The sequence below is a fragment of the Theobroma cacao genome, chromosome 7, assembly GCF_053813885.1.
Source record: "Theobroma cacao isolate CCN51 chromosome 7, ASM5381388v1, whole genome shotgun sequence".
Taxonomy (NCBI): Eukaryota; Viridiplantae; Streptophyta; class Magnoliopsida; order Malvales; family Malvaceae; genus Theobroma; species Theobroma cacao.
Window position 1 is genome coordinate 315,466 of NC_142645.1, and position 25,270 is coordinate 340,735.

Sequence of the window (25,270 nt, forward strand, 5' to 3'; positions counted from 1 at the left end):
ATTCCGTAACAATCAAGTCTAATTGCCACCTCAAGGTCAAACCCACGAAAATAGTAATGTTAAAGTGTGACACATATTGGTGAAAGCCCAAATACTACCAATAGGGAAAAGCCATGTAAGGGTTTAACTCTACCACGGAATGTAGACAATCAAATCACCTGTTTCTCTTCGACACGAAGTAAAATTCAGAACAGAACAGAAACTCTTCGATAAGAACAACAGCATAAAAGAAGTCTAAGTGAAACAAGGTAAAGTCCTCTCTTTTTATATTATTAAACCTCCAAAACTTAACACTAAGTTAAACCCGACAACAAGGGAAAAACACACGCAGGAGCAAAAGAAGATCCAAAGCCAACAGCCAAGATGAAAATCACTGTAATGACGGCAGATGAACAGATCCTTAGCTTAGATGTTGATCCTCATGAAACTGTTAAGTACCCTTCTGTCCCTTCTTTATAATTATTCTGAATTTCTATTTCTTTGCTGAGTTTTTTTTTTAATTTTGTTGTTCATAGGTTGAAAATTTGAAAGCTTTGCTGGAAGTGGAGGTCAGAGATCATTACCCTTTGGTTATTTAAGCTTCCTTTTCAATAAAGTTAATCCTTTTGGGATTAACTGTGAGCATTTTGTTTTCTTTCTATGCTTTTCTTCAAAGGGTTTAGGATTGTTTGAAAGTTAATTGTTTGAGATTTGTTAGCTCACGTTACTTGATAAAAGATTCACTTTTTTCCTTTTCTTTCTTTGAAAAAAAAAGTTTTCTTCAATGGTTTTCTTTATAAATTTTGGCCTTTTGAGAGTTGACTGTGGAGCTAAGCTTATGCTGATTTGTTAGAGCGTGTTTGGTGTTAACGGGCAGACTACGGTGCCGCTACAGCAGCAGCAACTGCTGTACAATGGGAGGGAAATGAAGAACTTTGAAAAATTGAGTGCATTGGGTGTTAAGGATGAGGATTTAGTCATGATGGTCTCCGGTGCTGCTTCTGGGTAATGCATTATCAAATTGCTTCCTTTAATGTGATCTTTAATGTCACTATCGGTTTTTGAAAGGTTCAAGATTCACCTATTATGTTAGGGAGTTGGCCAATGAATTAAGTTTTTTTTTCATTTTGTTAGGTGCTTAATTTGCTCTGCTCATAGAAGTATATTTGATTTTGATGAAACTTGAATCAAAAGTAAATGAAAAGAAAGGATAAGCCTTCAGCCAATTAAAGTGCAAGTTATATCTATCCAGAACTGACCTGGATTGTTATGAATCATTGCAGTGTGTCTGCCAATGATTTGAGCTTCAATCCTGATGGATCTGCTGTGAACCCTGGAGCTTTCCAGCAACACATTCGACGTGATTCTAATCTAATTGGACAACTATTTCAGACTGATCCTGAATTTGCACAAGCTGTTGTCGGAAATGATCTTGACAAACTGCAGGACCTTCTGCAAGTGCGTCATCGACAAAGATCTGAATTGCGACGACAAGAGGAGGAGGAACTTGTGAGTAGCTTCTCCTAGTTGTCTGTGCCTTTAGTTGTTTGTGTATCAGTGGTCAAATGTACAACACTACTTGTTTGTGATTCACTTCATTATATTCCAATTTGATAAAGTTATCAAGAAGTTTTTAGATTCTGAAAGAGCATAATCATACTTATGATAAAATTATATTGTCTTGATCATCTCTGTAATTGATACACATTTATTTGATTTTGCACTATAGGCTCTTCTTCAGGCTGATCCTTTTGATGTTGAAGCACAAAAGAAAATTGAAGCTGCCATTCGCCAGGTTAGTTTTCTGCAACATTCTACTAATCTAACTTAATGTGAACCAATTATTTGCATTTGAAATGTGTCATATGTTAATTTATGGTTTGACAAGGATTGTTTTGTCTCCATAATTATCTCTCATTTTTCTGGACAATATCATGATGCAGAAAGGGATTGATGAGAATTGGGCTGCTGCCTTGGAATATAATCCTGAAGGTTTTGCAAGGGTGGTATGTAGGCTTGTTTCCCTTGTGAATTTACCTATTAAATTTTATTCCTCTTTTCCTCTTTAAAATTTAGTGTTTCTTTTCATACTAATCAGGTTATGTTGTACGTGGACATGGAGGTTAATGGTGTCCCATTGAAGGTAAAGACGATACCTTGTGCTGTATATTTATTAACAAGGGTCATCATTATATGATTGAAGCCTATAGGTTCCTTTAAACCCTTTGCTTTACATTCTCTTTTACTTCTAAGGAGTCTGAACAATGTACATCATGCGACTATCCTTTCCTTTCTTTTGCACCTTGAGAATCTCATTTGCAATTGTTTATATAAGGTTATAGTTGAGATTCTGTATTATTCTGTCATATATACCTTGATGTTGAATATTGGACTCTGAGAAGTTTACTGAATATGTTACTTTGTCATTCTTTTCAGGCATTTGTTGATAGTGGTGCGCAGTCAACAATAATTTCAAAAAGCTGTGCTGAGCGGTGTGGGTATGTGCTATAAACATTTTTTCATTTTTGCATATCTAGAAAATGCCTTTGCTATATAAGTCATCATAGCAAAATTGAATTAATCACTGAAATATTCCTCCCCCTCCTTACGTGGCAGAAGGTGTTGGGGATTTGTAATTAACATTATTGTCTGGCTTTTCTCATGAAAAGGGGATTCTGTTGACTGAATGTTTCCTTTCCATTTTTTAGTTAGTCATGCAATTATATTTGTCTCTTCATAAGACTTCAACATCGATGGCCTTTTTCTTGCTGTGTTGGTGTTGTCCCCTCCAGATTGCTCAGGCTTTTAGATCAAAGATATAAAGGTGTTGCTCATGGAGTTGGCCAATCAGAGATATTGGGACGGATACATGTTGCTCCAATCAAGGTAGGATGTGTACTGGTTTTCTAGTACAACGTTATGTCTTAACTTTCTTTTTTCCTTCAGTTGGTTTTTATGAAACTTTTTTGACAAATAATCCTAACATGAACATACACTTATTCATTATGCTTACTCTTGGTTTATCTCATGTTTGTAGATTGGAAATATATTTTATCCTTGTTCCTTCTTGGTTCTGGACTCTCCCAATATGGAGTTTCTCTTTGGATTGGATATGCTCCGTAAACACCAGGTAGCTACATCTCTACGTGACTTAATATCTGACATTTCCGTTCAGTTTAGTGCTTACATTCCTTAAGTTCATGTAATCCTTACTTGGGCAATATGTGCAGTGTATTATTGATTTGAAGGAGAATGTTCTTAGAGTCGGAGGAGGAGAAGTATCTGTACCATTTTTGCAAGGTTGGTGAATTTAATCATTATATTGGGACATTGTTTCAGAGTTATGAATTACCATGTGGTCATTATGTCAATCTTTTTCTCTGAATTTGTGCTACTGGATTTCTTTCCTTAATGGAAGTTAACTAAAGTCTTTACTCTTCTCAGAAAAGGACATACCTTCTCGCTTCCTTGATGAAGAAAGGTATTCGAAGCAAGCATCCAGCTCAGGAGCTGCTGTAAGTCTTTTACGAATCTGCTATGCACTATCTGAGTCTTTGCTACCTTGAAATTTTATCCCACATAAGAATTATGTTGCTTCCATGAATTCCCATATTTGTGGGGAATATATCTACGGTTCCTAGTTTGGCACTGATCTTTAGGTAGTGGAGATGCATTTTAGCATTTTTTTGCCACTGATCTTCTGTGATTCTTCAGGCAACAACTGGAACAACTGAGAAGAATCCTAGCGTGCAATCTGGAGGGCAATCTTCCGGTTAGTGGTTGTCATCTGACTCTTGTCATGGCATGCTTTCATGTTGCTTTTGTTCCAAAATTCATCTAAATGCAACTTTATTGTTTAACTGGTACATACTACCAGCGTTAATTTTTTTTCCCCTTAAGCAAGCTTTTATTGCCTGAAAGAGGTGTTATGAAAGCACTTTGTAAGCGATTCATATTCACAGACTTTGCTTCTGAAATGCTTTCCTTCTTTTTCTTCTTTGCTCCCAGGAGGTGGACGTGGTGATGTGACACAGGTATGTCTGCTCTGAACAATTCTTTTACACCTTGCTAGCTTCTATACTGAATATTTCTCTAAGCTGTATTTTGATGACCTGATGAAGTTGATTCTGTTGCTATATATCTTCAAGTTGATCACTACTGTAAATTTGAGAATTCATTCTTAGCTTCATTGCAATCAAGGGGGGGGGTTGCCAATTAGTGTACAGCAGTAGATAACCGATTTTGATTGAGCTGAAGCCTGAAGGTCCAATCATTGACCCAAACGCTAATAAAATACTTATTATTTTTCTGCAGAGACCTGATTTTGAAGCCAAAGTTGCCAAGCTTGTTGAGCTGGGGTTTGCAAGACAAATGGTGATAGAAGCTCTTAAATTATGTGATGGCAATGAAGAGCAGGCTGCTGGGATTCTCTTTGGAGGCTGAGGAATCACTTGCAATTTCCATTTTTAGAAATAACTTTGATTTCAATTATTCAATGACAAAACTTTTACACATTGATAAATCTGTACTTGATATCCATTTGATCTGAATTGTTTATACATAACTGAGGAAGTGTTGCAATTCAAAAGATACTGAATTTTCATTGAAAGAAACATTTTTTTCCTTTTTGTTTAAACTGCTGATAGAGCACCTGAAGCTGATATTTGTTATTTCTGCAGTAGTGTTGGTTTAATGGTTTCCTTAGCTAACATGACTATAATCCTGAAATGCCAGGTACTTTCTGTATGAATATCTTAAATGGCTGCAAAACAATCCCAGTGTCAGAATGTTATGCTATACTACATTTTATTCTTAAAATCAAATGTACCAACACTAAGGAATACAATCACCAATCATCAATCATCAATACAATAAATTTCATTGTATGATTCCAAACGAAACATTATGAAGGAAGTTTATAGAAAATTCTCTCAAAGTCTCCCAGTCAAAAATTCATCCAAAATTACACTCTGCAAAGAATACTGAGAATATTCTATCCTGATCTTGTTTTTCTTTTTCCTTTTTTTTTTTTGACAAAATCTCATTCATATTACAAATAACACGATCAAAACCTTTCTGCCAATCTGGCAGAAACTTGCCTAAGTTTTGAGTAAACCTTCCCAGCAGGGGAACCTAAAATGAGGCTGCAAAGAGAATCCCTAGCAATCTTGATGTTGGCAAACGATCCCAGTATATGAATCTTGGTGTCAGCAATGACAATCCTAGTCTTTGTAGCGTTCTCAATAGCAAACTTTGTTTTACCACCTTTCCCGGACAGTCTTCCTATAGCTCGCGATAAGTGCTCTCCTCTAAGTGTCTTCACATCCTTGATTTCAAAGGACTCCACATATAGCTCATCCATCCTCAAAAGAGCAATGGCATCCACAACATCAAAACCCAACATGAAAGCCTGGACAAAGTCTGCGCACTTCTGAAGGTTACTAATGTCAGGTGTATCTGATCTTGTTTTCAGTTCAACCTTCCGAGCTTTGAGATTCATACGGATGTCAATCTTCATCTGTTCATAAATTGGTGTATAGATATCCATCCAGTATTTCTTGAGAGGTGAATACCTATGAGGTGGAACGGAGACCTTTCTAAACTGGACTCGACCATCAGACATCTCATGCGCCTTCAGGGGCTCAAACTTCAGCTTTGGGGGCAATGAATTGGATGCAGGTTTAGGGTCAGAAGGCAACGTTTCAATCTCCATGGTGGCGGCTGCTTCAGCAGACATCTTTCTGCTATCTCAACACAAACTAGTTGGAGTCTGTAAGAATAGAAATTACGACAAGTTCAAGTTATGATTGAAGTTCAAAGTAGAGAAAATCATGGGAAAAAAAATTGCAGCATCAAACAATAAATTCATACCATCAAGAAATCATACTAGCAATGAAATCACTAATTACATCTACAAGAATACTATTAAAGGCATCGATTTCATCTTAAAAAGAGGCAGTAAATCTTATTATACTCACCAATACATCAATTCAATAACATAAAAGACTAGTCCTTAAGGCTAAAACAACCAATCCCAACTGAAAAATAATAAAAAAAAAAACGACATAATTCAAGCATGAATCCGACAGAACCATCAGAACTATAGAACCCAAAAGGGCAAAACTTGCGTAGAACAAAGTCAAAAGGCAACAAATTTGGAAACATGACTACCCATACATGAACCCAAAATCATTCAACTTCAATTATCGACAGAAGAACATGAGCTTTAAAGAGGAGATATAGAAGAGATAAAAAGGTAGACCTGACCTGCTGAAGAAGTTACAAGAGATGGGTGGCGGCAGGACTGGACTTCGAACACAGCGACAACAAGGCTGGTTCAGCTAGCTTTGTACTTTTTGAAGAGAATAAGACCTTTGGGTTCTCACAAAAATAGGAGATAATCCTTCTCTTAACCCTGGGTGGAAGCAGAGAACCCGAGAAGGTGGTGGCAACGAGAGAGGAAGAAGAAGCGGTAGCAGCAGAAGACTTAAACCCTAAAACTTAATTGTTGTGTTTACCGAACTACCCTTTTTGAGTTTGGGCTTTCATGCAATGGGCTGGACTCCTTTCTCCCTCAGGAAGATTATTTGGCCCAATGATTCATCCATGGGCCATTCTTAAAGGTCTGTGGGCTATATGTTGGGTTTACTAAATAAATATTTTTTTTGAAGATTTTACTAAAATAAATATTTAGAATTACAACAGATATCAATTAATTTTAAGATACCCGAAACTGGATTAACATTTTATTATTTATATTTTACTCGAATCTGATTAAAAATTTATACTTAATATTTATAATTGGATTCAAGTGATAAAGTATTTTATGACATGTAGTATCCAAACTCATGATGGTACTATCCTACTCTTATTTAATGAGTCGAGTATTACTTTCATATATGAACTACCATGCATGTCAAACTCTTCGAAAACATTCTAAGAATGAAACTAATCCGTACAATCTATTACTCGTCTCGAGTTACTTTCATTTTCTTATTACTTTCATATATGAACCACCATGCATGTCCAACTTTTCAAAAACATTCTAAAGATGAAACTAACCCTACTCGTCCAAATTACTTTCATTTGTCTCGAGTTATTTTCATCACTGCACACTGCTCTAATCTATAGATTTTGTATACTCTTTTTCTTTTCTTTTCACTAGAATTTGAGGCAAGAGAAAAGGCAAGTTCATGTGGATAATAATGTAGCCAATTAATAGATTAAGGGAAAAAAACTCAACCAAGAATAGGAATAAACCTTCTATTTTTTTCTTATTACCTACTAGAAATTAATGCCATTACAATTGCCATCTTCTTGTTTAATCTTTCCCAAAGAATGGAATGAGAATAATAATGATCAAATCCTAATTAATCAACCCTATTTCACCAAATCTACTTGTGCTTCACCACAAGAGGACTCCTCACGTAGTGATGACCATTAGACCAAATCAACTGCCCAAATACAAAGCCTGCAGGCTGTCCATTACTCTTTGCCTTGAATGTCACTTCAAATTTCTTCTCTTCACCCTTCTTCTCAAATGTTAAAGTTGAAGGGTTGACTGAAACTGTAACCCCGGCTGGTGATCTGACCCGGGCTCTGTAAGTCCCCGGTGAACCAACATTCTTCACCTTCCTGCTAACCGTTGCTGAGCCACCGAACTTATCAACTGAAATGGAAGGGTAGTTGAAGTCTGACAAACTGAATGACTTGGGACAAGTGTATGGCTTGTCTGAGAACAGTCTTATCATGCTTTGATTGTAGCCACGGGAACACAAGTAGTTCAAGTAATCATCTACCGTTAAGTCGTAGACAAGACCAGGATCCATTGCACGGTTTGGTCTCACGTGCCCTGCACCGTAAGCAAACGGGGTTGCCTTCTTGTTGGTTGAATCAACCATCGGGTTCCCAGTGTTATCTCTTGTTCTTGCTGAAAAAATGAGAATTTCGTGTTGGAAAAGTTAGGCAATACGTGTAGAACGAAATGGAATAAGAAGAAAAAGAGCTTGTATATACCGCTGGTCATGATTGCAGATTTGATAGCTGATGGACTCCAGTCAGGGTGGAGGCTCTTAAGAAGGCCAACAATACCAGAAACATGGGGGCATGACATGGAGGTTCCAGACATGCTGGTGAAAGGCATCCTACGCTTGTCAGATGTTTCTTCAGATGGCCCAACTGCTTCAGAAAAAGCTGCAATGATGCTCACTCCTGGTGCAGTTATATCAGGCTGAAACCAAATAAAGATTAGAAATATTAGACATGAAAAGAAGTATCGATGCAAACCCTAAGGGTTGATGAGTTGCCATTATTGCAAACCTTGAGGATTGATGGTTCAATCACATTGGGTCCCCTAGAAGAGAAAGAAGCCATAAAAGGAGCAGGCTTTGAACCCAATTCTGTCTTCGCGGGAGTAATATATGCTGTTGGCTTCCTGGTATAAGTTCATAAACAGAATGAGTTGGCTAGTGAAGCAATGGAACTTCAAGTAGAAAGTAGGAGAGTAGCTTACTTGGTTGAGTTGATGTATGCAAAAACAGTTTCACCATCAGTGAAACTTATGTGTGTAGCTGGGAGCAAGTGAGGATCTGCCATAATTCCATTTCCACTTTTCTCATCATTGGCGAGAATCATTCCAACCGCGCCTGCAAGAAGAGCCTGCTGACTCTTGTCTGTTCTTGCGTTGACTCCTCGAACACAGACTATAATCTTCCCCTTAACCTTTTTGGGATCAAGTGTTCCAGGCTGACAGAGGATTCTGCAGAACAAGCACAAGCAAAGCAATATGTATATGGGATCAATGATGTAGAATTATGAGTACACAGGGTGGAGAGTATGATGCTTACGCGTCTGCAGCTTTTGCGTTGGCTGCTTTCGCCGTTTCAGCACTGATCAATGGATAGAAACTCCTAGAAGACAAGCTTGAAGTAGCCATGCTTGCTCCCTGGCAGCGGATACAATAACAACAGGTAATAAACCATTGCAAAGGTTAAATTAGTGAACCAGTTAAAATATATTGTAAAAGAATACCTTGAGGCGCTTGTCGTTGCCTAGTTCAACATAACTGATGAAGTCCCGGTCAAGTGTGCTAGCACCAATGGTAAACACCCAGGGTGACACATTCGTTACAGTTTCTGGATCTGGTCCGTCGTTGCCAGCAGAAGCAACCACAGAAATGCCTTTCCTCATAGCATGGAAGGATCCAATCGAAGTCCCATCTTCAAAAAATTCAGTTGTTTCACCACCCAATGACACAGAAAGCACGTCAACACCATCGCTTATTGCAGCATCAAAGGCAGCCAGGATATCTGCATCAAAACACTCGTTGCCATCGATGGGGGGCCAGCATACTTTGTAAGCAGCCACACGAGCTTTTGGTGATCCTCCTTTTGCAGTTCCATTACCAAAACCTAATACGTTTGCTCCAGGAACAAAGCTACCACCAGCTGTTGATAGGGTGTGGGTTCCATGGCCCTGGTTGTCCCTTGCAGTCTCGAGGGTGGCATTGAGTTTACCATCAAGGACAGCTGCATAACCTTTGTTGAAGTACTTTGCTCCGATCAGCTTCCTGCATTTCCAATAACAAAATTGCACCCTGTTAAATCATCTGAACCAAGACAACAGGCTTAGCTGTTTAACCAAGCCTTCCCCTAAGCTGTGAAATCATCTTTGCACTAGGTGCTGTTTACCAGCTGCAATACTCCTGGTCACAACTATTTCACATTTTGGAGTTCTCGTCACCATTGATGGTAAAGTTATAAATTGCTTTACACCCTCTAGCCCAACAAGCCCAGGCAGCCATGGTGTAAGTTATATCTTGGATATTAACTTCTAACCAACAGAATATATACAGAAATAAGAGGTTAAAGGGTGGCACAATTGGCACTTCACTTGATGCTTTCTGCAGTCAACATCAAGATCAGGAAAACTTAAAATAAAAAGGGTGATGGTGGGAGAGAACCAAAGGGAAAATAAAGGGGACCCTGGGGGGCTTCAAAATGGATTTTTAGACAACCATAGAGTCAAAAAGAAAATGTCCTTATTCCCCTTTTGCTTTAATCTTTTCTGTTCTCAATATTTAAGCGAATGCTTTTCCTTTCCCTTGTTGTTACTTTTTTCTCAATTTATTATTGAAAAAGGAAAATTTTGGCCCTCACTTTATCCCTACAACAATCAATGATTAAAAAACTTTATCACTTTGTTATGATTCTAAGTCTAGTCTTATCAGATTGGCATTGCGGCCGCCTGAACTTTAGCTTTCAGGTCTTAGTACAAACACACATGGTGAGAGAGATTTAGGTAGGGATCTTGCTTCAAAACATGAAAACTGCCATAACTTTCACTGATAAAACTTGCAGAACAAAGAGAAGAGCTGAAGGTTTGCCTTACAAGTTTAATTGTCTAACTTGGGTTTGAACCTGGAAAAGAAAATGGTTTCACCAACATACACAATCAAGCCACGTGCATGGTTGCCGAAGACAGCAGAGATCACCTTGTATTCTATTCTAAGAAAAGATGTCATTTTCAAATACCTGGGGATCCTAGTTCAAGCTGCTTAAAGACTAATGCACCCAGATCTAAGACAACAAATTGGCACTCAATTGTTAACAATATATATATATATATATATGAACAAGTGGTGTGTAAATGAAAACATCATGAGACCAAAAGGATCAATCTTGTGAAACACTAAACAAGTATTAGAAATTAACATGAACCTCAAGTGAAGTAGTGAAGATTAGGAAACTAGATAATCAAATTGGCTGGAAAGATTTGTGAAATGCAGTGATGGGCAAATGGAATTTGGAAACATTTTTTTTTTTAATTTTTCATAAACTCCCTAGAATGTAAGATTCACATATGAATTCCACTATCTGTGCATACCCTAAAAAGCAAGGTCAGTTAGACAACTTTAAAAGAGAAAAAAAAATAAACTTTAAGGAATGGGCCCTTCTTCTTTCAAACTTTACCTCATAATTGAGGCTGGTATTGCATATATATATGTACACACAGAAGGAAATACATTATAGTGTGTATATACAATTGTTCTTTGAAACTGATCTGTCCTGGTAAAAACTTATGGTTTCCTAATTCAGCAAGGAGAGGACTCATTTTCTTTTACAAACAAAGCATTTTGGCATTGAATGATTTGGCAGGCGTTTTACAGATATTCATTCCTTAAAGTCAAGCTTTCACCAAAGGTAAATTCTTTAAAGTAAAAATGGGGGGGAATCAGAATGAAACCTGTTGCAGTGAACTCCATCATCAGGATCATTCTGACAGGATCCTTTCCACCTTGATGGGATAGGCCCCATCCCTTCATCGCTAAAGCTCTTCGATTCCGGCCAGACACCTTGGCACAACCACATCACACAAAAGAGAAAAGCATTTGCACCCAAAAAAAAATGTCAAAACATGATGGCAATTGACAAGCAAACAGTGGCACACACATTGATATACATAGCAAAAAGGAAGGCAAAAGCAAGAATGTGTAGTCAAAAATTATTAGCCACTGACCCTACCACTGTCAGATTGGATATATGCTTACACATATGATTATGAATATCTGCAGATTAACAGAAAGCTGGTCTTTCAACCTCATATATACTTGCAAAAAGCTGTTCTTTTGATCAATTTGTGTTGGATTTTTAACACTAAAATTGCCATGAATTCAGGGAATTGAAATCGTTGGGAAAAAATCATTTCTACTAGTTGTAGAATGATTAAGTCAAAACAATAACAGACAGAATTAGCAGATTATCAGAGAGTCAACTTCAGAGTGTCATTTGATGGAATTGAGTTTGAGCTTGAAACGTGCACAACATCAAATCAAAAACCCCAAAATTTTTTCGTGCAAAGAACAGTATGGGGATTGTTCAGTTTCCAAGAATGGGATTGAAAGGTTTCAACCTGTGTCAAGGTTTCCGATGATTGTATCTCCACCAAACCTGGACTTCTTCCAGATAGAGGAAGAATGGATAACTCCATCATTCTCTAATCCGAGGAAATCCCATGACCGTGTTGTATGCAGCTTTCTCCCTTTGTTCAAGAAAACCGACACAACTTCCGGATGCTCTGCATTGATCAAGAAGGAAAAACAATGATTGACATGAGTGATCCTGCGATTAGAAAGAGCAGAAAGAACAAAGGAAAAAACAGAGGCGGAAGCTAGAAAGAGGGCTGCATACAGTCGGCATTAAAACTGTGAGAATTTAGAAATATGCTAGACGAAATTGAACTTCTTACTTGCAATCTCTGCTGCTTCTTCCTCATCCAGGACAGCAGCAAAACCGTTGATGTTTTGAGTATACGAGTAGAATATCTTCTCTTTGGCTATGTCAGTGCTGCATAAATATATTGAAACAAATGCAGTGAATTGCAGTTTTTCCTGCATTTAAAAGGAAAACAGAGAATCTTTTTTCATGTTAGAATCAAACTCTATACCTTCCGACGAATGAACCCAGCAAATCATAATGAGAATTCGTCGCTTGATGAAGGTCAGCCGCTGTGGGCTCTATACCATGTTTATGCTCTCCCAAGTACACTATGTAAGACTGCAAACAGAGAAGAGATTTCCAGTCAAACACTTATCTACATTATGAACAAATAAAGATTGAAACTCGAACTCCACAGAAGTTTCAAGATAAACCCAGAATGAGTCTTGGTACCAAGAATCAATGAAAATTCAGCAAGCAAACTAAATTCAATAACATTCTCAAAAGAAAAAAATAATAATAATTGAAGATGGTGCTTGCCTTTTTGATAGCAAAAGTGGGACTCTGCAAAAGAGAGAAAAGAAACACTGGTAAAAGCAAAGAAGAAAGGATTGAAAGCCTCATTGCTTTGCCTTAGAAATATCTCTCTTCCCTTCTCCTCTGCTCACCTCTCTTTGTGAAGAAGAAAGTATAAACAATAATAACACAAAGAGCTCTGCTTTCCCCTGTTTTTAAAACTCTGTTTTTGCTTGTATTTAGAAACAAATTTGCATTGAAACTCTTCCATTGTGCAAGCAACTTTTTAGGGAATGGATTGATTTAGGAGCTAACAATTTTTTTTTTTTAAATATTCATTCAGATTACATTTTATTTTGTTTACAGTTGTGATTTGGTTGGAATTCTTGTCAATCACTAATTTTATTTTATTTTTATTTTGTATTTAATTATGTGACAATTTAATTAATTAATACCCAAATTAGTGGCCACCAATTGGGTAATTATAAGAAAATTTTCTATTTATAAAGTCTTTTAAAAAATTCCAAAAATATTTTCATAATTTGCAAAACAATTTATGAATAATCAAAATCAAATCAAATTAGATTGAGCTCGAATACTCCAAAAATATTCTATGTGTACAATACATAGACACTAGTTTTGTAGAAATTTGTTAATGGTACAAGAAAAATCAATTTAATTGGAATTGTAATTAGTAAATATTGAATTTGGAAAGGTTTGATTAGGAGATATTTACGGAGATTTTTTCATTAAATAAATTATATATATTATATATATATATAAGGAAAATAAATAAAGGGATGGAATTTGTGAGCATATACATATAGACTAGGTAAGTAGAACCTATAAATTGATAATTTAGAACATACTATTAATTAATTTTATAAAGCTAGTAGCAATAGCATGGTTAAGTTGATAAGGTTCTACCCATGGCTACTTGTTTAAGTAGTTTAGAGAGGGATAAACTCAAATCCCATTGGAGATACCCGAATCAGAATCTCATTAAAATTTAACTAACTTATATCTTATACGAACTTGATTAAAGATTAACATTTAATATCCATACCCAATTATTAATATCAAATTAAAATTTGATATTAAAAATTATTATTTATAATCGAATTTGAGTAATGAAATTATGATCCGTTTTTCGAATCTTATTGAAACCTGTGATAAGTATTAATTTTATTACTCAAATCTTATCCGAACCTTTTTATAAAATATTCTAATCTTACTTAATCAGGTCGGTCCATTTTCTGAGCCTGAAACAAGAATGTTGGTCCTTATGTTTCATTATTCCATATTCATTAAAACAGACCGAACAGAAACTACTGTGCTTTTGTCTTCGGTTAAGGAAAGGGCAATTAGAGTTTGGGCTTGGATTAAGGCCCAATGGGCTTTATATGGGTTGAAGGAAAACAGGTTATTTATATTTGCAGGCCTTTTAAAATTTTTCTTTTTATTTTTTGGCACTGTCAAATATTTTCTAAAAAAATGATTATTTCCCTGATTAATAAGTGTATATATACGGTTAATTTGGTTAAAAAACATTTTCTTTTTTAACCAAGTTAACAAAATATATTTCAAAATTAATCGGACCAATGGAAAAAATAAAGTTTCAATTAATTAACATAATTAATTCGTATTAATATTTTCTGTTTATATTATTATATAAACATATATGTTAAATATATTATTATAAAATGTTGTATCTTATAAATAATTGATATACAAATCGGTTAATTAGTTTCATTGAAAATTTTTTTGAAATTGAAATCAATTGAATTAATCGATTTAAAACGTGTTTTATTTAAGAGTAAAATACACTGATACTTTCAATTTTTGGTTATAATTACACGGGTTGATTTCGTGCTATTTAGATAAGCACGATTTGATGCTTTCTTATGGAGTTGAGTGTTCCCCTAGCTTGGGGAGCATTGATTTGGTGCTCCCTTGAGGAGCCAATCTATTGCTCTCCAAGACAGCATGATTTGGTGCTCCTTTGAGAAAATCAAGTTGGATATGATTAGAACTTGTTATGGAATAATCGATCGATGTAAAGAAATGTAGATCGATTAACGTAAGAAAATGTTATCAATCGACCTCATAGTAATAAAAAAAAACATTTTATATTTAGACCTTAACGTCGTCTTAGCCGAACATTTTTTGAAACTAATAAACTAGTATCAAAAGTTCAAAAAGGACCTTATTTTTACATTATCCGATTAACTAAATTGACCGAACCAAATATTAGTATGAATTTTTGGGTGTCTGCCACGTGGTGACAGTTTGATTCAGGTGGATCTCAGGCCCAGAAAATGCAAGGTTGATAGTAACAACAGTAGTCTAATCTAACGGCTAGGAAGGAACCGATCTGCTAATCTTCTAGCTTCTAGGGTTTCAAGTTTTCAACATCCCCAAAACCCCCCAAAAAACCATCATCCTCCATTTCCGTTGTCTCTCTGTCTCTCAATCAAAGGCCTTTGTCCTTCCTTTCTTCCACTCTCAGGCACTTGAGCAAGAAAAATCCCATTTTTCCAATTATCCAGAGAAAGCAAGCTCTCAGCTTTGTTAAGTATTTTCTGTAAGTATCATTTCTCTCTCTCTCTCTCTCTCTCTCTGTTTCTATAACAGAACCGAAAGTTCTTATTGGCTAGAAACTCAAGTTATAGTTTCAAAGATTTCTGCTTTATATTATATAACAATAGGAATAGAATTCTTCAGTCTTTTGTGTAAGGGCTATAGACTGAGAGAGACAGAGAGGGAGAGGGAAGGGGAAAAGTTTCATTCTTTTGTATTATATGGGGAAATCAGGAGGTAGAAGAAAGAAGGGTAGTTCAAACCAGGTTTCAGTTGATAATAATTCCACTAATACAACTAGTTCACATGTCAACGGTGGTGTTGATTTAGACTCTTCAATATTTTTGAAGAGAGCCCATGAGCTCAAAGAAGAAGGCAATAATAAGTTTCAGAATAAGGACTACGTGGCTGCTCTTCAACACTATGATAATGCTCTTAGGCTTATCCCCAAAGCTCACCCTGACCGAGCTGTCTTTCACAGCAATAGAGCTGCTTGTTTGATGCAAATGAAACCTATTGATTATGACACTGTCATTGCTGAGTGTACTATGGCTCTTCAGGTTCAGCCTCGCTTTGTTCGAGCTCTTCTTAGGAGGGCTCGGGCTTTTGAGGCCATAGGTAAGTATGAAATGGCTATGCAGGATGTGCAGCTCTTGTTGGGGGATGACCCCAATCACAAGGATGCTTTGGAGATTGTCAGGAGACTGAGGACTGCATTGGGTCCTCGCCAGGAGGCTCAGCAAGACCTCCAGAGCCGCCCTTCCCCAGCTGCACTCGGGGCTTCTGCTGTTCGTGGTGCTCCAATTGCTGGCCTTGGGCCTTGTTTACCTGCTCGCCCGGTGCCTAAGAAGACAGCAGCATCACCTCCTGGAGGATCAGTTGTATCACCAATTAATAAGCTGGAGAAGCACCAAATCAATTTAGCAACTGAAAATGGTCCTGAGAATAAGGCCCGGTTGCCAAAACTTGTGCTGAGGCCCTCGGGTGGTTCTTTGAAAGCAACCGATAATATCAATAAGGATGGCCAGAGAGAACAGTCTTTTTCTGCTTCTGTCCATGGGCAGGTCCCAGAGGAGGCAGTTCAACGGAGGCCATTGAAACTTGTTTACGATCATGACATAAGGCTTTCCCAAATGCCAGTTAATTGCAGATTCAAAGTGTTAAGAGAGATTGTCAGCAAACGTTTTCCTTCATCTAAGTCAGTTTTGATCAAATATAAGGATAATGATGGAGATTTGGTAACTATTACCTGTACGGCAGAACTCAGATTGGCAGAGTCTTCCATTGAAGCTCTTCTTCCAAAAGAGCCGGAAGCAGATAAAATCAGTGGATTTGGGATGTTGAGATTGCACATTGTTGAGGTAAGTCCAGAGCAGGAGCCACCATTACCAGAAGAAGACGAGGAGAAGCCTTTGGAGAGTGAGGAAGCCAAGGCAGATGAAAGTGGGTCTCACTCATCTCTTGGTGAATCTGTGTCCGAAGGTGTTGATACTGATATTGAAAAGGCAGAGAAAGAAGCTTCAAACGAAAAAGCAGGGGCTTCAGAAGATCCAGAGTGCAAGGAAGTGGAGATGGATGATTGGCTGTTTGAGTTTGCTCAGCTTTTCCGCACCCATGTGGGTATTGACCCTGATGCTCATATTGACTTGCATGAGCTTGGGATGGAGCTATGTTCAGAGGCTCTTGAGGAGACGGTTACAAGTGAGGAAGCTCAAATCCTCTTTGACAAAGCTGCTGCCAAGTTCCAGGAGGTGGCTGCATTGGCATTTTTTAATTGGGGAAATGTTCATATGTGTGCTGCAAGGAAACGGATTCCCTTAGATGAGTCTACCGGGAAGGAGGTTGTGTCAGCACAACTTCAAGTGGCTTATGACTGGGTTAGGGAAAAGTATTCTTTGGCCAGAGAGAAGTATGCGGAAGCACTCTTAATCAAGCCGGACTTTTATGAGGGGCTGCTGGCACTGGGACAGCAGCAATTTGAAATGGCCAAACTTAATTGGTCTTTTGCACTTGCAAAGAAAATAGATCTCTCAAGCTGGGATCCTGCAGAGACACTTCAACTTTTCGACAGTGCAGAGGAGAAGATGAAATCTGCCACTAAAATGTGGGAGAAGCTGGAGGAGCAGAGAGTAAATGAGTTGAAAGATCCAAATTCAAGCAAGAAGGAGGAATTGTTGAAGAGGAGGAAGAAACCTGAAAGTGGTGCTGAAAGTGAGCTCTCAGGAACTGGTAGTCAGGGTGAGCTTTCAGCTGAGGAAGCAGCTGAACAAGCAGCTGTGATGAGATCACAAATACATCTTTTCTGGGGCAACATGCTCTTTGAACGATCCCAAGTTGAATGCAAATTAGGAATGGATGGTTGGAAAAAAAATCTAGATACTGCTGCTGAGCGCTTTAAGCTTGCTGGAGCTTCTGAAACTGACATATCTACGGTTTTGAAGAACCATTGCTCGAATGGAGATGCTGTGGAAGGTGATGAAAAGAAAGTTGTTGGTGAAGCAGAGAGCAGTGAGGTCAAACAAACGTCTGACAAGTGATATAGAGTTGATGTTTCCTGTCACTTTGATGGCTTTAGTGAGTTAACCTTCTACAATCCTGAGTATGAGCTGCAAAATGGAAGTGCTTGTTTACCTCAGCTGCAGGAAGGGAGTGTCGAGATTTTTTCCTTGCAAATGAAAATTTGGGGCCCATTATTGATGAGTGGTGTACTTGAAAGATTTTGGGTTTTAAGGTTTCTGTTTTAACGTTTAAAGGGACCTTTCTTCTTTTTTGTCATAAGATTGTTGGCAATACCAATGAGTTTTTCAATAAGCAACTTTATGTGATCTAATTTAAATCCCACATGAGTTTTACTTGATGAACAGACGCGACATATGTTGATATTTTGTACTTCATGTACCTAATATAACGTTGATGTATGGGCCTGATGAAATCTTTTGGCTTCTGCATTCCACATTGAGATTCATGTCATGATGGGCTTCTGAGCCTTAGACTGATTCAACATAAAAGAGGAGGAGGCAAAAAAAGATGCTAATAATATTCCCTCCATATTCCCAGTTACGCAAACTTATTCTTGCTCAAATTCCTTTCACTCTCTCTCTCTCTCACCCTGTCTCTCCATATTCTGAGGTTCTCAGTTATGATAGCTAGAATATTCGATTGTCAACCAGCAAGTAGATATACACGTACTGTTGAAGGTGAAACTTTACTATCCTTCCAATAGAAGCTTGATTTCTGCTTTTGAAGAGCAAACTCTTCTGCATCTTCATTATGCTGACATCTCTGAGTTGGTTTGTTAGTTATTTATCTATTTGGTATTGACTTGTGGATGTGGTACTTCTGTTTCTTGTATCTTTACAATTGCTGTTTTTAATGCAACCTCATTGCTGTCAGCTTCAGCTCTGTTACCCCTTTTCTTAGTTGAAGCTGGTATGGACTTTGAAGGTTTAGGTCGAGGTCTTATTGCCTTCTATGACAGTGAAGGATGGTTACATTCATCAAGCTGGTATGTATGTAATGATGTAGGAAAGATAGAAACAACCTCACGATAGTGATTCCTTAGCAAGTGGGGTGACTTCAATTCACATGTCAGAGACATTTTCTTTATCCGTCTGCCATCTGCCATCTGCTGATGATCATGGCTACAAACTTTTTTCAGAAACAGAACCCATCTTGCATGTTTTGCTACGATTGGAACCTCTGTCCTGGACCCAGTTTTTAAGGCTGGGAGGTGAACCGCTAGACCACATGGCCAGGTTTTCCATTTGATTCGGGTGTTTGCACCTTTCCTTATCCTCCATTTACTTTGTCATTTATGACAACATGGTGGCTTTTTCTTTTGACTTGGTGACAGTTTATTTACAAAAAAAAATTAAGGTTATTGAGTTGGCTAGTCTTAGTCTTGTTTAGGCCAAAATCCACTAAAGAGTATGTGAGTTTATTGTGTCAATGACTTCTCAATGTGGAGGCCGGAAAGTCATGGCTGCATTCATTGCGAAGTGGTCATGCTGTGTACTGACATGCTTTGTCTGCCTCTTTTTTTCTTCAGCTGTTACATAGTTTAGTTAGTGCTTGATTAGATAGTCAAGAGTGAATCTTGAAAGCAGCACTCGAGAAAATAGAAACCAATGGTTAAGTTTCAACCTCCATTGCTGACTTATTAGCATTTGCAATCAAAGCAGACAGACCCTGTATTCATATCCTTGGATAAAAGATGTTTTCAGATAGATTTGAGTGTTTTTTGTGATGATTTATCTCGTGTATAACAGAACTGATTAAGTAAAATCCTTCTCAAAATCTAAATCGCAGTATAAATCAATCAATTTTCAAGTTTCAACCAAATCATATTGTATTCCTGAATTTCTGTTAACAAGGATAGTATGTTCATGTCAAAGGAAACCAATACCTATGTACATGGAGACATGAATTCCATCTGAACAAAAGAATCATCTTTACAGAAACCCTGCACTCTAAAATCTTCATGGGGTGCTATAAATACCACTGACTTAAAACATACTTCCTTTGTTCTTTACACAATGGTGGAATCTTAGAATCCTTTCCAGGTGTTTAGAACTTCATGAAAGACATCAGCTATCAGCTCCCTGTCTGCACATTGCAGGAAAGCATTAAAATCATCTCGAATATCATATATTTTACCAAACCTCACAAGATATCTCATGCAACTGGACTTCAGTTTTGGCAGCTGATACAAAGCTGCATTTTGGAGCCTTTCAAGAACATTCTTTGTATCAATATCTTCCAGGAGACTCTCGTGGCATGCTTCTTTCAAGTCCGCGATATCATACTTATCAGCTGCCCGGAGAAGTGCCAGTCGGTGAGTCAGAAATTCTTCATGTTTGATGTTTCCGTAAATGTAACTGAGGAAAGCCTGACAAGCTTCAATGGACATGTCAGAGATGTTTATGGTTGACAGTTCTTTCTCTTTCAGGTTATGTGAAAACATGCTGCGGAAAACAGGTGATCTTGCAGCAAGAACTGCACGATGGGTTCCAATGCTTCCATCAGAAGCATTGATGATGATGTCTGTGTGGATGCCTTCTGTTAACATTCGACCAAGGCATGCAAGAGCTGTTGCATTTGATTGCTTTTCTGTGAACCCTTCAGCCCATATGGAGCAAGGTTCCCCACCCTGTCAATGAACAGCAAAACCATACTTGTTAATTCAGGTATGATGCTAAACAACACTCTTTTGGATCACTAGATTTCACTCTCATCAGCATTAGTTTCCACAAGAGACCTTGATCAGCGGTGTTAAATTCATGATTTGAAACATCAGGATGAGAGCTTACGTTTGGAGATGCAGTCTTCAGATCAAGAAACTCAACGTCAATAATGAATTTCCCTGTTAAAGGAACCTCAATCTGCCAGACGAAATCGTCATTGATCTTCAGCTGTTTGTCTGTTATTTCTGTAAAACAGAGAATCAGATCAAAGTTAATTGTCTTAGCTTAGAGGACATGACTTTCCAGCAGCTTCAGAAACCAAAATCGATCAGAAAAAGCTTTCAAAAACATGTGAGTTCTTCCATATTCATCAACATATATGCCTTTTGCCATCAAAATATGAACTGGTGGATCAAAATAAATGATCAGGTTGCAGAAGCGGCATCTACCTGGATGAGTGAAAGCCCTCCGATCCCCTGTAGAGCAGACAACGCGGATGATGAAGGATGCAATTGGAGGATTTTCTCTTGTTAGATTTGATATCTCCGGGTACAATTTAACAGACAAAACCCTGTTCCTCTCGACCAACAAATGCCTTGAATCCAGATAAAAGAAGCAAGAAGAGATAAGAATGAGGTTCCATTACCCTCATAACTAAGGCCATAAAAAACTTGCAATACTACAAAAAAAAAAAAAAAAAAAAAAACACCTGCTTTTTCAGCTACCAAACAAAACATCAAACTTTCACTCAAACCTTAAACGTTTTCAACAGATTAGTTTCACCAATGTGCACCCAGGATTTTGTCAGGGACATAAACCAGGGTCAAAATGATCAACAAAGAACATGCTTGCTAAAGTTTAGAATTCATCAATATTCTTTCATGATGAACAACAACAAATTCTAGAAACTCAGAAAAACAGAAACAAACCAAAGGATAAGCCTAAAAGGGTTATCTAAATGCAGGGGCTTGTATCCAAATTTCCAGGGACAAGAAGCCAAACTAATGCATGATCAAAGCATCATAGTTTTGTTTTTTGAATCTTTGTAAACAGATGGAGAGAAAGAAGGAAGCTAAAGATAAACAATCAGACCAATTCCACTTGCCGATCTTGAAAGGATCGGATTTGCGGTAATTGCAGGAAGCAAAATTGTCTATCCTCCATTGAGCAAGGCGAGCAGTGGTTTCGACTCTATAAGCAGACTCGCTCATCCTAGACAAAGCAAAGGCCGCAGTGATCTCATGGATGCAATCAAATATCCCCTCGAAGAAATACTCCCCGGACTTTCCCAGGTTTACTGTTACAATATCGTTCTCTCCACATAAATATTTGAATTAAACAAAAATGAAAACAACCCAGTTCTCTCTTCTGTCTGTAAAACACTGCTGTGTGTTGCCTGGAAAAGATTACAGACAGGAGAGAACTGTTGCAGTTTATGTCAAAGTTTGAAGGGTTGTTGCTGTTTTTTCCTTTCCTTTGTTCCTACAAAATGTTGGTGTTACTTTACGCCAGTGATAGTGAAGTATGATCGTATCTGCAGGGGAAGAGAGAGAGAGAGTTTGAGGAAGATTTGGTGAAATGTTGGTTGGATTTTGCACTGAAATTCAGGTGGAAGGGGCGCGTGGGGGTTATTTATTGGCTTGGTCGGGTCTTTGGATGGTTTCTCATTATGGGATCTCTAAGGAAACTAGTATTTCATTAGGGCCGGGTTGGGTTTGTTTCTGGAGGAATTAGTTTTGGTGCTTTGAAGCAAAGAATCTAATACTTTCTTTCATTTGTTTGTCTGTCAGCTGCAATCCATTCTCATTCTATTTCCTCTTTCACACTCATTTCTAGGCCATCCATGGATTTGCGTGCACCCAATTCAACTCCCATTCGTAGGGTCAGTTTCATGCATTCTTCCCTCGGTTTCTCCTTTGTTTTATGTCAATAAAACCCAATAAAAGAACTGAAAATTCTTAAAAATGACAGAACAGTGTTAGCAAGCTTTCATTGCAGTTTAAGAATGGCTTTTGCTTGGGGGGGGTTTGAAGATTAAGACATAGTCCTTTTTAAGTTAAATCATGAATGGTAATCAAGCCATCTGCCTATACCCAAATTAAGAAGGGAGGGAGGTCGGGAAGAAAAGAAAAGGACAAGTAAACTATTAATGCCTTTAGCACACCAAAGATTCTTATGTGTAAGCATCAAATTGCAGATGAGGTCACTCACCTTATCTTTCAAGATTTTGTCCATTAATCATAAAGAGTAGCCAAGATCAAGTCCCCATCTGCTTAAGTAAGATTACCACAAAGTTAATTAGCTTAACATGATATATTCATATCATTATGAATATGGAAAAACAATCACCAATGAATAAAAACCATGCACATCGATTATAAACTTAATATTACATGAAGAAGTACATGCTTTCAAGCAATGGCGTATTAGATTTGTAATCAATTGAACAAACAGGCAGGAGGAGAAGGCAAGTGGGTAATTTTTTATAGGTCAAAATATTTAGGAAGTTTCTATATTCATGCATTTTGTTCAATTTAATCTCTGTATTAAAAATCGTAACATTTTAATTCTTTAATTTTGAGAATTGTTTCAATTTAGTTTCTCTCTTTAACAGCATCTAATTTTGCTGTTAAAATGATGACATCAACAGTGATATTAGTCTGACATGGCAATGCAACGTGACACTACTATGATGATATGACAATGCCACGTGGCATTGATATATTGACATGTTAGCGTCTAAGTGGCAAATTAAAAAATTTTTCAAATTTTTTTTGTGCCATGGGTTAAATTGAACAAACATATATAGTACAGAAATTAAATTGAACAAAATTGAGATGTTGAGGGACTAAATTAAAAAAATTTAAAAAATATAAATATTTAAGTATATGATTAATAAGTCAAATATTTAAGTATAAAAATTTTATGGTGTTAAAAAATATATATAAACTTTTCTTGCTTGATTATTTGATTTTCGAATATATAAATTAATTTATTATTTTAATAAAAATTAAGTTTGAATTCTCCTTTTATAAAACAATTTCAAAAAAAATTTTATACCAAAAGTTAAATTTAGATGAATAATTTATATTGTGTTAGAATAAAATAAAATAAATTTTTTTTAAAAAAAAATTTTTGATTTGTCACATAGCATTGACATTTTAACATATCAATACCAAGTTAACATTATCATGTCATCATAATAGTATCATATGTCATGTCACGTCATCATGTAATCGTCACGTCATCAAAATATGTCATGTCAACATTAATGTCATTACTAACGTTATTTTGTAACTGTAAAATTAAATACGATTAAAAAAATTAAATTAAAAAATTATGATTTTAATATAAAAATTAAATTTATTAAAATGCATGGGTATAGAAAATTTTCAAGTATTTTGATCATTTTTTATATCAACCAAAGAAGGAAATGGCCACGGCGGCATTGATTCGCAACTGGCTTGGAATCTTTGATTTCTTTGTTTTTTCTTGAGGTTAGTGTAACCCACAATTTTTCCTTTTCGATTGGGAAGACAAGAAAGGTATCTTTGCGGGACAGGCATGGAAGAATCCTTTAAGCATCCCAGTCCTGCAAGAAATCTGAACAAAGACATCTTAAATGATCTCAGCCATACACCTAGGACATAGCCAGGAAAGATAGGCATAGTCCACTCGTAAATAGTCTGATGTTTCCTTTACACTAATTCAGTGTACAGTAGGATACTTATTTGGGAGCCTAGGGGCTTTCAGTTTTCAATATGACATAATTGCTAGACAGACAGCTGCTGCTTTGCACCATCATTTCTAAGGCCACTTTGACTGAACCATGGTTAGAGTTTTCGGGTGTGCCTGTAAGTTCTTTTGACAAGGGCGGCTAGCTAAACAGGAAATGACATAAACTCTGAAACCCCATCGGGAAAATTGACATTAGAATTAAAGATTTAAACTACTATGGATAGAAAGATTAGCTTCAGTCACAACAACCTTTTTTTGGTTCTATTTCTGTGACCAATCGCATGATGAGTCCTCATCACCAAATGCCACTACACTATAAATAAAAGATTCTAAAGTGTTTCTTGATTTGTGCCTAATCAATGACTAAATTTGGTTTCATCGTATTATAAGACTAGATTTACAAGGTGGGGTAAAGCATAATTATTTTTTGTATATGGATGTCACTCTCGAAATATGAGTAGATTGTTATATTTGTATAGTTTTTTAATAAATATAAATTTTTTTTGAAATCAGATACTATAAAGGGTATTTATATATTTCTTAATTTAAAAAAAAAAAAATTCAAATCGTACTTTTTAAACAAGATCATGCACCTATTACTTAATTGAATTCTCTTATACAATTGGCTCATATATTTGTATTGCTTACTCGGCTTGACTATACATGATTTGTTCATTTAGTAAATTTGGTTTTGGACCTACTAATCCTTTGTCTTAAGCTCGTAAGTATCTCCCAAACATATTAAAATCTTAATTCTCGACCAATATTAGATGAATCCTAAATATCTTCCGATAAAAAGTAAAACAACCCACACTTTTGAATCTTATATTATCACCGAACAATAAAGAAAATAGTATGTGAAAGTGACATTACACTAGATAAAACACTGAGAAGGACAATTGGGTTATTGGGCTTCATAATCTTGCTAACAACTTGTTGTTCAAAGTTTGAAGGGTGGGTATACTTGGATAGTCTGGGTGACACATGGCGACTGTCGAATGCACTTGTCAGACCTATTAGTTTTAGCTTAATGACGTGTTATTTGACAAGTTGTGGCCT

At 36.9% G+C, this 25,270-nt stretch overlaps 5 protein-coding genes and 1 long non-coding RNA gene across 10 annotated transcripts; 3 read left to right on the plus strand and 3 right to left on the minus strand.

Annotated features, from left to right (window-relative positions):
- The first annotated feature begins 204 nt into the window (after positions 1–204).
- On the plus strand, positions 205–4,615 carry DDI1 (ubiquitin family protein). 3 transcript variants are annotated; one of them, XM_018125146.2, is made up of 15 exons: positions 205–429; positions 516–548; positions 833–984; positions 1,263–1,488; positions 1,709–1,774; positions 1,923–1,985; positions 2,078–2,122; positions 2,416–2,477; positions 2,772–2,865; positions 3,017–3,109; positions 3,210–3,279; positions 3,424–3,494; positions 3,694–3,758; positions 3,988–4,013; positions 4,294–4,374. In XM_018125146.2, exons 1-13 carry the CDS (start codon positions 364–366, stop codon positions 3,754–3,756), a joined length of 1,104 nt encoding a protein of 367 aa, XP_017980635.2. In that variant the 5' UTR covers positions 205–363; the 3' UTR covers positions 3,757–3,758; positions 3,988–4,013; positions 4,294–4,374. The 3 variants fall into 3 exon arrangements, with proteins under 3 accessions (XP_017980635.2, XP_017980634.2, XP_007020374.3); XM_018125145.2 differs by having other exon boundaries at positions 208–429; positions 3,694–3,751; positions 4,294–4,615; XM_007020312.3 differs by having other exon boundaries at positions 210–429; positions 857–984; positions 3,694–3,751; positions 4,294–4,615.
- Positions 4,616–4,758: 143 nt separating this feature from the next.
- Positions 4,759–6,445, minus strand: LOC18593207 (RNA-binding KH domain-containing protein). Of its 2 annotated transcripts, none has more exons than XM_007020313.3 (2): positions 6,247–6,445; positions 4,759–5,749 (listed from the first exon to the last, which is right to left on the minus strand). In XM_007020313.3, the coding sequence occupies exon 2, from the start codon at positions 5,714–5,716 to the stop codon at positions 5,045–5,047; it is 672 nt and encodes a 223-aa protein (XP_007020375.1). In that variant the 5' UTR covers positions 5,717–5,749; positions 6,247–6,445; the 3' UTR covers positions 4,759–5,044. The 2 variants fall into 2 exon arrangements, with proteins under 2 accessions (XP_007020375.1, XP_007020376.1); XM_007020314.3 differs by having other exon boundaries at positions 6,242–6,445.
- A 730-nt stretch (positions 6,446–7,175) lies between these two features.
- Positions 7,176–12,896, minus strand: LOC18593208 (subtilisin-like protease SBT5.4). Its single transcript, XM_018124031.2, has 11 exons — positions 12,735–12,896; positions 12,424–12,533; positions 12,226–12,323; positions 11,890–12,054; positions 11,224–11,332; positions 9,010–9,547; positions 8,826–8,923; positions 8,492–8,737; positions 8,299–8,413; positions 7,996–8,209; positions 7,176–7,909 (listed from the first exon to the last, which is right to left on the minus strand). Exons 1-11 carry the CDS (start codon positions 12,816–12,818, stop codon positions 7,374–7,376), a joined length of 2,313 nt encoding a protein of 770 aa, XP_017979520.2. The 5' UTR covers positions 12,819–12,896; the 3' UTR covers positions 7,176–7,373.
- Positions 12,897–15,073: 2,177 nt separating this feature from the next.
- PHOX2 (Octicosapeptide/Phox/Bem1p (PB1) domain-containing protein / tetratricopeptide repeat (TPR)-containing protein) lies at positions 15,074–18,101 on the plus strand. 2 transcript variants are annotated; one of them, XM_088808036.1, is made up of 2 exons: positions 15,076–15,294; positions 15,851–18,101. In XM_088808036.1, the coding sequence occupies exon 2, from the start codon at positions 15,920–15,922 to the stop codon at positions 17,825–17,827; it is 1,908 nt and encodes a 635-aa protein (XP_088664162.1). In that variant the 5' UTR covers positions 15,076–15,294; positions 15,851–15,919; the 3' UTR covers positions 17,828–18,101. The 2 variants fall into 2 exon arrangements, with proteins under 2 accessions (XP_007020378.3, XP_088664162.1); XM_007020316.3 differs by having other exon boundaries at positions 15,074–18,101.
- Positions 18,102–19,612: 1,511 nt separating this feature from the next.
- LOC18593210 (BTB/POZ domain-containing protein) lies at positions 19,613–21,700 on the minus strand. Its single transcript, XM_018124032.2, has 4 exons — positions 21,566–21,700; positions 20,923–21,068; positions 20,600–20,718; positions 19,613–20,439 (listed from the first exon to the last, which is right to left on the minus strand). The coding sequence occupies exons 1-4, from the start codon at positions 21,682–21,684 to the stop codon at positions 19,837–19,839; spliced, it is 987 nt and encodes a 328-aa protein (XP_017979521.1). The 5' UTR covers positions 21,685–21,700; the 3' UTR covers positions 19,613–19,836.
- LOC148761360 (uncharacterized) lies at positions 20,335–21,939 on the plus strand. The gene is made up of 3 exons (XR_016027413.1): positions 20,335–20,476; positions 20,587–20,824; positions 20,903–21,939. It is a non-coding gene; the product is annotated as an uncharacterized LOC148761360 (long non-coding RNA).
- The last annotated feature ends 3,331 nt before the right edge of the window (positions 21,940–25,270 follow it).

What these genes read in the sequence shown, in the direction of transcription:
- DDI1 (XM_018125145.2), top strand. Translation starts at nt 364, where the DNA reads ATGAAAATCACTGTAATGACGGCAGATGAACAGATCCTTAGCTTAGAT. An exon ending in TTAATGGTGTCCCATTGAAG is followed by an intron (nt 2,123 to 2,415) that starts GTAAAGACGATA and finishes CATTCTTTTCAG; the next exon opens with GCATTTGTTGATAGTGGTGC. An exon ending in TACATGTTGCTCCAATCAAG is followed by an intron (nt 2,866 to 3,016) that starts GTAGGATGTGTA and finishes TCATGTTTGTAG; the next exon opens with ATTGGAAATATATTTTATCC.
- LOC18593207 (XM_007020313.3), bottom strand. Translation starts at nt 5,716, where the DNA reads ATGTCTGCTGAAGCAGCCGCCACCATGGAGATTGAAACGTTGCCTTCT.
- LOC18593208 (XM_018124031.2), bottom strand. Translation starts at nt 12,818, where the DNA reads ATGAGGCTTTCAATCCTTTCTTCTTTGCTTTTACCAGTGTTTCTTTTC. An exon ending in CCACTTTTGCTATCAAAAAG is followed by an intron (nt 12,534 to 12,734) that starts GCAAGCACCATC and finishes CTCTGTTTGCAG; the next exon opens with TCTTACATAGTGTACTTGGG. An exon ending in ATCTGCAATCATGACCAGCG is followed by an intron (nt 7,910 to 7,995) that starts GTATATACAAGC and finishes TCATTTTTTCAG; the next exon opens with CAAGAACAAGAGATAACACT.
- PHOX2 (XM_007020316.3), top strand. Translation starts at nt 15,512, where the DNA reads ATGGGGAAATCAGGAGGTAGAAGAAAGAAGGGTAGTTCAAACCAGGTT.
- LOC18593210 (XM_018124032.2), bottom strand. Translation starts at nt 21,684, where the DNA reads ATGAGCGAGTCTGCTTATAGAGTCGAAACCACTGCTCGCCTTGCTCAA. An exon ending in GAGGGCTTTCACTCATCCAG is followed by an intron (nt 20,719 to 20,922) that starts GTAGATGCCGCT and finishes TCTGTTTTACAG; the next exon opens with AAATAACAGACAAACAGCTG. An exon ending in TGAAGACTGCATCTCCAAAC is followed by an intron (nt 20,440 to 20,599) that starts GTAAGCTCTCAT and finishes GTTCATTGACAG; the next exon opens with GGTGGGGAACCTTGCTCCAT.